Genomic DNA, 13,817 nt, shown 5'->3' with positions numbered 1-13,817 from the left:
ATAGGAAGACTCTCTGTGCACAGCAGTCTTGACCTTAGTAAGGTTTTTTATACTGTTTATTTTAATTTGCCAGGCCAAGGTTATTTGCCAGGCCAATAAGTCATTTCAGTTACTATGTGTCTCCAGACATTTACTTGTTCTCTATTTACAGTTTCAGGCTGTAAATATTTATTTAGATCTTCCTGCACTTTCCAGACTCACAGGACTGATGCTGGTCTGCCTGTCTGCGCCCCAGAATACAAACAGTTGCTGGTGAGGGCTGGCCATAGCCCATAGGCCAGGAGGGACATTCTTACACCACTCCCTACCAACTGCAGGCAAAAATGGCTCATTTGAAGGCTGGACTGAGGCATTGTATGATTTTGAAGTCCCACCTCCAAACCTCCAGGAATATTTCCAACCCAGGGGTAGCCAACTTACAGGTGTGGCCTGGAGAGCTCCTAGAATTACAGCTCACCTGCAGAGTATAAAGATCAGCTCCCCAGGCAGAAAGGGCTACTTTGGACAGGGTTGTGGTAGAGAAGAAACATTTAAGGCTTCCCACACAGGTTGTTGTTGAATTGAAAGACTTGAGGCCTACTGCACAGGGTTGTTGTGCAGATGAAACAGGAGACAAAAGAGCCAGTTTCCTCTGCAGAATAACGCTGTGCAATGGCCTCAAACCTGCAGAGAGTTGCAAAAAAGAAAGACACATGGCTAGGCTGTGTCTAACCTCCGGGCAGAGCAGTATTTTAAGTGGGAAGGGGCTTTTCTGTGGCCTCTCTGTCAGGCAACTGTTTGGCAGAAGGGGAACGTCCCCCCCCCTCAAAAGGAAGGCCCTCAGACTCCCCTGCGTTGCTCTTGGAAAGGCCTCCCTCCCCTCAGTCAGGGCCTGTCAGAGGCTCCTTCGCAGCAGGCCTGAAGGGGGGGAGGGGGAGCACTCTGCAGCCTCCTGCCAGCTATGTCAGGGTTCTGAGGCCATTTGCAGAAATGTATGATCAAATGAATGCAGAATTTTAGAGAGCAGCTATCTATGGGAAAAATAAATCAAGTTTACAGCCATTCAGCCATTAACAGAATATTAGTACAACATTAGTACAAAGGATATTGAGAAAGCAGATAAAACTACAAAAGAAAATGGTGGAAATACCAAGACACCTATGTGAGGGACTTATAAAAAAGGTTAAAAAAGGGAAGGAAATACATGGAAAAATGCAGAACATATTAACATTTAAATTCCTATGGAAGCTAAGGATATGCTTTTAGGTATACTGCCAAATAAATTACCAAAAAATCTGGAAGACATATTGAAGAAGAAGAAGAAAAAGAAGGAGGAGGAGGAGGAGAAGAAGAAGAAGAAGGAGAATTGGTTCTTATGTGCCACTTTTCTCTACTCAAAGCAGGCTCAAAGCGGCTTACAGTTGCCTTCCCTTTCCTCTCCCCACAATGGCCAACCTGTGAGGTGGGTGAGGCTGAGAGAGCCCTGATATTACTGCTTGGTCAGAACAGTTTTATCAGTGCCATGGCGAGGCCAAGGTCACCCAGCTGGCTGCATGTGGGAGAGTGCAGAATCGAACCCGGCTCGCCAGATTAGAAGTCTGCACTCCTAACCACTACACCAAAATACACAGCAAAATGGAAATTAAGTGTCTGTCTCTATCTAGAAGAATGGTGGGGGGGGGGGGGTTCTGTAGCGGCAGCAATGGCAAAATTAACAACATCTGAGAAATAGATCATTGTGAAATTTGAGGAAAGATCAAGTATGTATTATTTATTTACTTTCTTATTCATTCATTTATTTAGCATTTTTCAAATTATAATGAAGGGCTGTTGGGGAGAAATGCCATAATGGTGATACCCATATTCGGCATAATAATAGAATGACTGATTACAGTCTTCTAGTACTAGCTGATCTAGACAAAATTTTCCTACCTAAATGCAGAACTTTACATTTGTCCCTATTGAACATTTTATTCAGTTTAGCCCACTTCTCGAGCCTATCAAGATCAACCTGTATTCTGATTCTGTCTTTGGCTGTGTTTGCTATCTCTCCCAGTTTAGTATTGTCTGCAGAATTAATAAGTATCCTCTCTAATCGCTCATCCAAATCATTTATAAATATGTTGAACAACACAGGCCCCAGGACAGATCCCTGGCGAACTCTACTTGTCACTCTTCTCAAAGAGCTTCCTCTTTCACTAGTGGCAAAAAAGAGATGTTGGGGCAGGAAGTTACCCTCCTCAGGGAAGAGAGGGGTGAGTATTCTTGGGAATTGATTATTTGATGTCTTAGAAAGCTCACTAGCTCCTCACTGTGGCGGGCCTGCAGAAGTGCAATCCCATGTGGGACTGCACATTAGTTATGACGATGAACTATGGAATCTGAAGCAAGGGGAGCAAAAGGCAACATTAGATAAGTATATTAGCTTGAGTGCATTCACTGGCTGCTGTATGGCATTACTGTCCAAATCAGCCACAGTTTAAGGATCCACAGGGCACGTAGCATGAGTGCCAGTTTAAGGGTTCACAGGGCCTTAGCAGAGCACAACTGGTGCTGTGCTGTAATAGCAGGGCACTCTTTCCAGGGATAGCTGGAGCTTTGTAAGCAACTGACAGCTGATGTTCTTGTGGTCCACAAGCTGCATAAGTATGGAGACCCCCCCCCCTAAGAATCATAGTGTGAAGGCCCCCCTAACCATTGAGTGCCACAGAGGCCCTAGAACCATGGGGACTGTAAGACATGCTACATGTGCTACTTGGATAAACCACCTCTGGTCCAAATCTCATTTGCCTTGGTACCAAAGCTAAAACAATGCTATGATGTCTTCTGGTACCCAACTGATACGCAGATGTCTTTAATATTCCTGTCTAATGATACAGCAAACACTTCAGCCGTACCTATTTTTAAATGCACATTTTTAAATCTTCTGTTTAATGTTACTCTTTAACAAACTCTTTACACCCTGCTTCTTTTATGCAGCTTCCTATGGTCTTTAAAGGGATTGTTAACCAAAGAATGGATTGGAGTCTTTCTGCATGAGCAGATTCAGAAACACTCCATTAAACCTTTCAGTATTTAATATAAAGAGTAATCTCTCACCTCTGAGGAGATGAGCCAGTTGCTGAGTGATTAACTCTGGTGCCTCTTGGAGAATCTCTTTTGCTACTATGGAGGAGGAAGATTCTAGTAATTCCAGGTTGCCATCACATTGCTCTTCAGGGCTGATGATTCTGACAACAGCAGATTCAAGATTTTTGTCCTCACTATAAAACAAAGTTTTAAAGAGCTGCTTTCAGTTTCATTTTCTATTTCTTTCAATTCTAGGAAGCATTGCAGAAGTCATTTATATGCAGTTAAACAGTACAATTTTAAAGTAGTAGTAGAAAAGAGTTGGTTTTTATATGCCGCTTTTCTCTACCCAGAGGAATCTCAAAGTGGCTTATAATCGCCTTCCCTTCCTCTTCCCACACAGGGACCCTGTGAGGTAGGTAAGGCTGAGAGAGCCCTGATATCACTGCTTGGTCAGAACAGCTGTATCAGTGCTGTGGCGAGCCCAAGGTCACCCAGCTGGTTGCATTGGGGGGGCACAGAATCAAACCCGGATCACCAGATTAGAAGTCCACACTCCTAACCACTACACCAAGCTTTGTTAATAGTAACACTAACCAAGGTGGTTTTACACTACTTCATTTTATCAGTTGTTTTTCAAGTTCAACTGAAAGTAAAAATATACAGAAATCATTGGCGTTCTGTCATTCTGTTCTGTTGAAAGGTTAACCCCAGCTGTCTCAATCATATAGCCCATGAGCCAGATTGGGAGCAGCCAAATCTTTTATCTGGCCTATGAGCAAGTGGGGGGGGGGGGGGAACCAGTCAGAATGTGGACTGGAAGAGTCTATAATAGGGTATTAGACTCCTTGCCGAGGTCCCTCCTTTCCCCAAACATGGGCCCTCCCCAGGGTCTTTCCCAAGATCTCCAGGGATTGTCCAACTCATATTTGGCAACCACACGGGGTGAAGAGGGCTGGTTTAACCTTGAGATCCAAATAGCCTGACCCCTTGGAGCCTACCTACCTATAGGCACAGGTGCCTTTGGAAAGCCACTGGCCAGGTCACCCAACATGCTGCTTATGAACAAAGCAACTGACCAGGCCAGCAGCCAGAGAGAGGAGAAAAGCCTAGTGCTTATGTAAGGAGTGTCACATGTGCAGGACAAAGAGGGTTACAGTCAGATGGAGCCTACTAACGTGCTGACCCTGATGTACTTGGCTTCTCTCTGGCATCCCTCCTTTGGCTGCACAAGGAGGATTAAATATGAGGCAGAGCCAAAAGGCAGGTACTGGGAAGCATCCCAGTTACCCTTGTGGAGCAAGCGTGTGGCTGAATTTGAGAGTTTGACAGAGGGAGATGTGGATGTCAGGTGTGTGGGTCACCCTCAGTGGGTCAGAGTTAGTGGTACCGTATTTGCCAGCTTATAAGACGACTGGGCGTATAAGACGGCCCCCCAACATTTCCACTCAAAATATAGAGTTTGTTACATTACATTACAGTACTATGGGCCACTATGGGCAGCTATGTCTATCCCAACTGAAGTGCACCCGGCGTATAGGACAACCCCCCCCCCACTTGGAGGCATGTTTTTCAGGGGGGGGGAAGTAGTCTTATACGCCAGCAAATACTGTAAATTATTTGGCAGTGCATTTTACAGAACAAATGACCCAGCCCAACAAAGTAAACTTTTTGTCAGATCTGGCATTCATGACAAATGTGTTCAGCACCTCTGGTTAACTCATCAAGGAGGAACCTGAGTTTCATATCCCATTATGCCTATAAATCAAGAATTGTGACTCCTGAGCATTTCCTATGTTAGGATACAAGCAACATCCACAGTTGCTGTCAGACAGCAGAGTTCAATCCTAACTGTGTGATGGTGCCATTTCTTCCCACTTTTTGGAAATCCCAACAGGGGCATGGAACACAGAACCCTCCCTGATCTAGCCAAAACCAATGTTTTCCTCTGCCCAGGCCACATGAAAGGGAGGATGCATAGTTCCACGAAGCATGTTAAGATTTCGGGGTTGCTGGAATGTGACTGTGTGCATGTGATAGAGATGCATACAGATGAGAAGGCAGCATTCATGCAGTCAAGCTGTGTCTATAGAACCTGTTACATAAGGCTGGAGTGAATGAACGCCAGCTGTGTAAACATGAACTGTGTAAATACGAGCAGTAATGATAAAAATACTGTGACTTAGCTAAACATACCACTCTTGTAACACATGATATGTTGGATATGTTAACAGCGGCACTGTGTAATACAAAGTCTCTCTCAAGATAACTGACCAAAGTTCTAACAGAAATCCAGCCAAAATTCCCCTTCACATAGTTTAATTAGTCTTAAATTCAGGGACGGAAGCCAAGGACAAATTTAAGCCAAACCTATTAGGAGTCAATATACATCATGATACCTTGTCAGCGCACTGCTATTCACAAGAGTCAGAGACAGTTTCCCATCATTGTTTAGCTGATACAAATTGATTTCATCACGGAAGACATGAAGAGACTCTGGGATACTGAGCTCCTCCAAAATAAACTTTGTTTCTGCGTAGAAGCTAAATTCCCTTCTTGGTATGTTCACTACTGGTAAGCATAGGATGTCCGGTGGACTGACCTATAATGAGAGAATTCCTGTGAGTCCGAATACTCTCCAACAGTATGAATAACAGGTACAAGCAACAAGTTTACTCTCTTTATCCAGGGGAACAAGTTTTCTCTATTATTTATTGTTACTGCTAATATAACCTAAAAAAAGATTGAATCCCTTAGAGCAGGGGTAGTCAACCTGTGGTCCTCCAGACCTCCGTGGACTACCATTCCCATGAGCCCCTCCCAGCAAACGCTGGCAGGGGCTCATGGGAATTGTAGTCCATGGACATCTGTAGGACCACAGGTTGACTACCCCTGCCTTAGAGAGTTTTAAAAAGAGCAACACCTGTGCAAACAAGCCAACAAAGAGGACATGACACACAATAAAGAGAGCCAGGTAATGAATAGAGGAAACAAACTAAATTCAAAAGGGCAAAGTATAACTTGAAAGAGTCTTTAACCGTTTCTTTATAATGATCACAATGTTGGATGAAGCAAGGTGAGTGTCAGAGTAGGGCAGTATTGCAGTGACAAGTTGCTGCCAAAGAAAATGCCTGCCGGTGACAGGAGGAGCATAATTCCTAGCCTCCAATAGGAAAACATTACACAGCATGGAATCACAGTGTTGGAATTTTAAAAGAAACACTGGAGTTCAGTTATTTCTTAGCCTAAGTCCCACTACTAGAAAATCAGAATATTTCCTTCATATCCCTTACAGAATATTTCCTTCATATGCATCATATTCTTTTATGAGATATATTTACATATTATAGTAAGTATGAAAATGCATGATAATATTTGTCTAAAATAATTACCTTGTCAAGATAGTAGGCATATGTTAAAGCAGAAATAAGAGAATCCACATCACACAACTTCTTTCCAAGGACTACGTGTACTTTATCCAAGTGCTTATTTTGACTCTAAACAGTAGAAAATAAAGAATACAGATGAATGTTATCTTATGAAGTAGAGTTGATTTTTATACTTCACTTTTCAATACCCAAAGGAATCTCAATGCAATTGCCTGCCTTCCTCTCCCCACAACAGACACCCTGTAAAAGGTAGGTGGGGCTGAGAGAGCCCTGGCAGAACTGCTCTGTCAGAATAGCTCTAACAGTACGATGACGAGCCCAAGGTCACCCAGCTGGCTGCATATGGAGGCACAGGGAACAAACCCAGCTCTCCAATTTAGAGGCCATTGCTCTTAATCACTATCTGTTCCAAGACTAACTTCATTATACAGAGCCATCAAGTTTATCACTCAGCACTAATGGAACTTGAAAGGACAGGAAGTAAGAGATCTATAATATTTAGCATCAGCTGGAGTACTGCATTCAGTTTGACACACACATATAGCACATAACAAAATTATAGGAATGTACCAAAGCCCCTAGGGCCTCGTGGCGCAGAGTGGTAAGGCAGCCGTCTGAAAGCTTTGCCCATGAGGCTGGGAGTTCAATCCCAGCAGCCGGCTCAAGGTTGACTCAGCCTTCCATCTTTCCGAGGTCGGTAAAATGAGTGCTCAGCTTGCTGGGGGGTAAATGGTCATGACTGGGGAAGGCACTGGCAAACCACCCCGTATTGAGTCTGCCATGAAAACGCTGGAGGGCGTCACCCCAAGGGTCGGACATGACTCGGTGCTTGCACAGGGGATACCTTTACCTTTACCAAAGCCCCTATTTTTTCTGTGGGTATTTATTTTGTTTGCTTTAAATAATTCCAGGCAATAGCGCCAAGAAGTGTAAATGTGTTTGGAAAAATCAAATCAAACAATAAGCTACTGCAAGAAAGAGGCTCAGGAGAAATACACCACTAAAAGGATTCAGACAAAAACAATTAGTTGGATAAATGATTAATGGTGCAGACATATGAATACATATAGGAAATAACTATGATCAGCCTAGACTCAAAAAAACTAGCACACCCACCACCAAATATTTGAAAAACTATCTAAGGTGATTAGTAGATTTTCAATACAGTCTAGTTCACTCCATGTTCCAAAAATGTCTATAACTATCAAGGACGTAGAGGTTGTCTATGAGGTGTCTATTCAGAAGAAACTCCTGAATAGAACACTTTTGTTCAGTAATATGGTTGCCAACTTCCAGGTGGAGCCTGGAGATCTTCAAAAATTATGGTTGATTTCCAAATTACAATGAAAATGGAGAAAATTACTTCTTTGGAGGGTAGACTGTATGTTTTTATATCCCACAGACATCCTTCCCCTCCCCATACTACACACTGCTTAGGTTCCACCCCAAATCTCCAGGCATTTCTGCATCTGGAGCTGGCAACTCTATTCAGAAAGCCATCACAAAGTGGTGGACGTATATAAAAATGGTGTAAAATATGCAGGCAAACATTCCGTATATTGGCAAGCCAAAACAAGCAAAATGACTTTCACAAATCTCTGATATTTGTCTCTCTGAATAAGAATATGGGATTTAAGAAAAAGCCCCTGGTTAGTCCAATCACTTGTGAAAATTCTGTATATGCAGTTAGAGTGATCCTAACCTAATGCATTCACAAGCTCCTGAGGAAGCTTCTAGTCTCAACAAGAAAAGTTGCCAAATATTGATTTAAAAAGAAGACAATAAAAGCAGCAGCAATAGTAGTAAAATCAATAAAATAATCAAAATGGTAGCAAAATATTTCTTTAATAGGCAGCAAAAAACCAATTAAAAAGTCAAATTAGTGATTTCTTTAACAGGATATCAAGAAAAGCCTGAGAAAAAGGAAATATTATTCATATTATACTTGAAGCTAGATAGGCTATATGCCAGGCAACTATCCATGGGAAGAGTGTTCCAAAGGTCAGATGTTACCACAGAGGAGGCCTTATTGGCAGCAGCCACGCAAAACTGATGTGTGATAGGCTGTAGTGAATATACCTGACATATAGCTGCAATAATTTGAGAAATCCCAGAAGTGGTGCGATTGCACAGAATATGGTTAGGAAGCATAGCTGTATACAGGCTGGCAGCTGGAAGTCCTTGCCTGCTCCACCACTTCTGACAACCAACAAAGCAGTATATGTTTCTCCTCTCTCCCTCCCTCCTTCTCTCCCTGTTTGCTACTGTCTTTTCAAAGGCTAATGGGATTCTCCAGTAAGGCGCCAACTTTATCTTCCAGCATTGATTATTCCACCCTGGTAACAAACACAACACAAATAACTCACATCAAATTGCCCTGCCTGCCTTCCTCTTATCAAAAATTCTTCCTCCCAAACAAAAGTAATGCTTAATGCTTAAATCATCATTATATTCCTGGAAGAGTTATGTTAAGAAACACTCCTGCCCATTAAAATAGCAGCTGGGTAGCTGCATTGCTCTTCAATAGAACAAGATTCAGGTCCAGGAACACCTCAAAGGTCAACATGATTTCTAGTATTTATGCTTCCTTTGTCAGATACAAGAAGGAATGGAGATCCCTGAAGAAGGAGAAGGAGAAGGAAAAGGAGAAGAAGGAGGAGGAGGAGTCTCAAAGCAGCTTACAGTTGCTTTCCCTTTCCTCTCCCCACAACAGACCCCCTGTGGGGTGGGTGAGGCTGAGAGAGCCCTGATATTACTGCTCAGTCAGAACAGCTTTATCAGTGCTGTGGTGAGCCCAAGGTCACCCAGCTGGTTGCATGTGGGGGAGTGGGGAATCAAACCTGGGTCACCAGATTAGAAGTTCATGCTCCTAACCACTACACCAAGTGGGGAAAGTATACAGTTAGTATCTGTAGTGACATACTCATGTTATACTCATCCCTGATAGGTTTATTGTTCTAAATTTATGAATAAACTCAATTTCAGCAATTTTGTGTTGCACTCCGTCTTTCAAACTTCGCTGTTTGAGGACCTCCATTCTTAGGGCAGCAATGGAATTCTACCATTTGGATTTTGAGTACGGTGACCATCCTGAGACATCATAGTGAAGGGTGGTATATAAATCGAATGAATGAATTAATGAATTAATGAATATATGCATTTATTCTTTTTCATAGGAACTGACCTGTTTGTCAGATGTAGAGAGTTAGAAATGCATTGCTGACATATGATGGCATATATCATATCAGAAGATGAACCTGAGATAGTATGTCTGGCGTTGTTGGGTTCAGTTTTTATACTGTCAGAAGGACAAAGTAGGCATCTCAGTTTATTGCAGACCTGGTCCCAGAGTCTGTGTGTCCATGATAGAAAGTGTATGATCATGAGTGAGAAGCTGTTTAAGGTTTCTGAGCCCTCTGCAACTAAGAGGACAGGCCTCCTAATGCCTGTCAGAGAAGTAGATAATTCTCCCACATAGGTTGCAAGTCATTAATGATACACTGTACCCGTTTGTGCTAAGAATGGTATGACCATTGCTCCCTTTAATACAAATAATTCAGCTCTTTCCTATGTTTCCAATTAAGACAACCAATTTCTTCTAAAACACCACTGTACGAGTTGTTTTGCTTTGCAAGTTTAATTTTTTTTCAGATGTGGCAGACACTCAGAAAACATTTCCTCTCCCTAGTGTGCCAACTGAACTGGCAATGAAACATCTCTGGATCATGCCTTCCAGAATCATTGCAACTATTTATCTCGTTGAGAGAACAATAGCTGCAAGCCAACTGCCTCTTGGCCTCCCATCACCAATACATATAAACAAATATAGCTAACGTAGCCTGGGGACGTGCAATTAGCTATTAGAAAATGCTGCAATGTCAAACTTTGGGATTTTCTTTTCAAGTTCAGAGAAAACTTCCCAAGGAATTGTTTCTGCCTTTTGCAGCCACAAATTCCCAGATTAATAAAAACCCATAGTACAAAGTAGGAATAAACTGCAACCGAGATGAGTCATCTGGATTTCTGACTCTAATAAAACATGCATCTCTCCCAAACCAACTATTTTCAGATAATGAACAAAGAGTCCCAAATTGTTTAGCGATGAAATAGCAAGTGTGGTACACAATATAAATGTAGAATTTTTTTTAAAAAGATTGCCTTGTAAACTATTTTAATTATACAGAATAAAGTAGATGGATCACACAAGTGACATCTTTTGCACAAAATGCCCTGAACCTATCAAATGTCTTGATGGGTATACCATCTGTGCCTACTTTTGGAGAACAGATCACAGCATACTTGGGCTGGCCATTAGATGTACCTAGGTGACTACTTAGGTTGACAGATATGGAGGGATGCTAAAACCGGAACCCTGTTGCCACCCTGCCCACAGTCTCAGGGTCTGCCATGAAAAGCAGATGCCCCAGAAAGGACCATTTCTGATTCAGCCAGAATTGATTTGTGCCAAATCTGAATGACCTGAACTGCTCTACACTGGTTCAGAGGGGGGCATTTAAAAGGTGCACCAAGCAGCTGATTCACCATCGTTTGCTGTTTGGCAGGCTCTTTAAATGCCTCCCCCCAGCCTTCTTTGGTAGCAGAGAGTGTTCTCCTCTGCCATAGAGGGCTGGAGGAAGAAAGGCATTTAAAGTGCCCACCAAGCAGTTGATGACACGTTAGCTGCTTGGCATGTCCCCCCCCCCCCACAGTGCTTTTTCAGTCACTGCCTGAGAAAGCAGGGGAAGTATTTAAAGGGCCTACCAAACAGCATATCATGACACAACAGCTGCTTGGCTCATTCTTTCCCCCCTCCCCCGACCTTTCATTTAAACTGGCCAATTGTGGCCAAATCACAATTTGGACCCCACTGATTCAGCCTGTTTAAAGTGTAGGGATGGACAATTCAGGTTGGATAGGTACAAAAAGTACAAAAAGTACCTAGCCAACATGAATCAATCCAAAGCATTTTTTACTTTAAAAGGTAAAGGTATCCCCTGTGCAAGCACCGAGTCATGTCTGACCCTTGGGGTGATGCCCTCTAGCGTTTTCATGGCAGACTCAATACGGGGTGGTTTGCCAGTGCCTTCCCCAGTCATTACTGTTTACTCCCCAGCAAGCAAGCTGGGTACTCATTTTACCGACCTCGGAAGGATGGAAGGCTGAGTCAACCTTGAGCCGGCTGCTGGGATTGAACTCCCAGCCTCATGGGCAGAGCTTTCAGACTCTACGCCACAAGAGGCTCTTTTTGACTTATCCAAACCAAATTGTCCATCCCTACTCTGGATCATAGTGATCCCATGGTGATTTTGTTTCTTCCCTCACTGCTTCAAGTGAATGAGGGAGGGTCCTATTTCTCTGTCCATCAGAGCCATTTTTGCTTCCCAACCCAACCCTTTAGAAGTCATGGCACCATAACAAACCTCAACCCTATGCCCAATAAAAGCAACATGAGTACAAGTTGCTTCCTCCATAGTGCGGTGAGGGAGGTAAATGGCAATGTTCGGTAACTTTTCCACTGTTGCCAAAAATACTGGACTGGTCCCGGGTCACAATTAGCCATGTGTTGATAATGTCTGGATTTGATTATTGCAATGTACTCTATGTGAGACTGCCTATGAACAGGATTTGGAAAAATTAGCTGGTTCAGAATACAACATCCAGACTATTAACTGGTACTCACCATGGGAACAAATGTCCCAGTGGGAACAAGAGGTAGTATGAGTTATTTTGGCCCATTCCTTCTTTTTGCTGCAGCTGTTTGAAGGGTGTTCCAGCCTTCAGCAACAGCTTTATGGGTGGTGCAAGGGGATGCTGAAGGTATGAAAAGGTAGCAAAGAGCTCCATCACCCTCAGTGGCTATTGCAGCTTCCTCTTGCCCTTCCTGAGGCTTTCCAGCAGCTGCAGTATTCAGTCCTACAGCCCTCAACCCTGCATTGCTGTTCCTGGCTGTTTCTCTGCTTCCCTAGCCGAGCAGCCTCCTGGGCACCTGTAGTTCTCTTCTGTGTCAGCCCTCACTGACTTTTTGCCACCATTTAAATGGATACCTTACCCATCCGGTCTCTGCCATCCCAATAATATCTCCTCACTCCCAACAATCCAGCCACATATCCTCCCAGTCTGGCTGTCTCGCATCTCCTGATACAACTCATGCTTTGTGTGCCACTATGATAGCTTCATAACAAGTGCCACAGGCCGAGAAGGGTGCTGTTATTCTACAAAAGTAATTTTGTAGCTATGGGGAAAAGTGGTAGTGGTAGGAGACATGCATCAGGAAATAATACAGAACTTTTTCAAATATACAGCACAGCATAGCCAGAAAGAAAGGACTTCTCACATTTGCATATTAATGAGCGGATACTCCTTTTTGAGGCAACTGAAGTACAACTGCCAGGTGAAATAGAACTCCCAGGTGGGAAGGGCAGAAACCCAGAAAAAAATTTAAAAGAAAAAATAATTACAGCTTGGAGATCTACGCTAAGAAGTTCCTGTAAGCAGACAAAGCCTTGCTCCCACCCACCACCCCATCACTGGAGGCTTGGCAGCCCTAAGATGAACACTATTTTTCCACTGAGCTTCTGAGAAATAAAGCCATGCTATTGGTATGCAGCTGCTTGTGTTTTGATTTTATGATGCTTTATAGTTTTAATTGTTTAGATGTTATGTGTCAACCATTATGAAAGCATGGCTATATATGCTGCATCTAAACTCTTGTAAATTAAATATACAACCAATAAAACTTCTAAGGTTAGTACATTTCCTTCAGAACTAATGGGAAGCTTGATTCATTATTTTAAAATATGCCATGATCCAGTTCAATGCTAAGGTGTGAACTGCTTGTTTTTCTGCTATGTTATACTCTTATGCTAGAGTTCCAGCCACCCGTGGACACATATTCCAACTTTTGCTGAACAGATGATTCTGTTTTTAGCAAAACACTACAGAAAAGCTTTTAGGAATCTGACTGATCTTCTTTTCCTTTCAATATTGAAAAGGACTTGGGAAGTGTTTGGTTTGGCACATTGAAGGTTCTTGTCATTTTAAGTGCACCATAGTCTTCCCCAAGTAAGTTCATAATTACATTTAAAACCTAAGTGATCTGTGCCACAAATGTATTAAAATGTATGCTAACAAATGCAGTCAGCATTTTCCATACCATATGCTTGTAAATGCTATTCTTCAGGGAACCAATTAAAACTTGTAACACAGACATATGGACCAAGACAGAGCAACTTATCTTGTCACTGTGCTGCTTGCTCAGTACATTGATAAGGGAACTGATAAAATTGTAATGTGGGACAATTAACTGCTGCCTTAATTAAACCCAGTGTACAACCTAGAACCATGGTTCTCCACTCATGGTCTCATAGACTGACATATGCC

At 42.7% G+C, this 13,817-nt stretch overlaps 1 protein-coding gene across 16 annotated transcripts in view; it reads right to left on the bottom strand.

Moving 5' to 3' along the window:
• PRUNE2 (prune homolog 2 with BCH domain) overlaps window positions 1-13,817 on the bottom strand; it is a 157,024-nt gene that overhangs the window by 126,856 nt on the left and 16,351 nt on the right. For all 16 annotated transcript variants that reach the window (XR_013232542.1, XM_077344742.1, XM_077344743.1 and 13 more), the window contains exons 2-4: window positions 6,441-6,545; window positions 5,448-5,650; window positions 3,079-3,242 (exon numbers count right to left, since the gene is read on the bottom strand). Coding sequence is in view for 15 of the 16 variants with exons in the window: in XM_077344742.1 (XP_077200857.1) it covers window positions 3,079-3,242; window positions 5,448-5,650; window positions 6,441-6,545 (472 nt within the window). In the remaining variant the exon portion in view is untranslated. The remainder of the gene's footprint in view (window positions 1-3,078; window positions 3,243-5,447; window positions 5,651-6,440; window positions 6,546-13,817) is intronic.

Source organism: Paroedura picta, chromosome 7 (assembly GCF_049243985.1).
Source record: "Paroedura picta isolate Pp20150507F chromosome 7, Ppicta_v3.0, whole genome shotgun sequence".
NCBI lineage: Eukaryota > Metazoa > Chordata > Lepidosauria > Squamata > Gekkonidae > Paroedura > Paroedura picta.
Note: the sequence above shows the minus strand (reverse complement) of the source record. Positions and strands in the feature narration are given on the sequence as shown.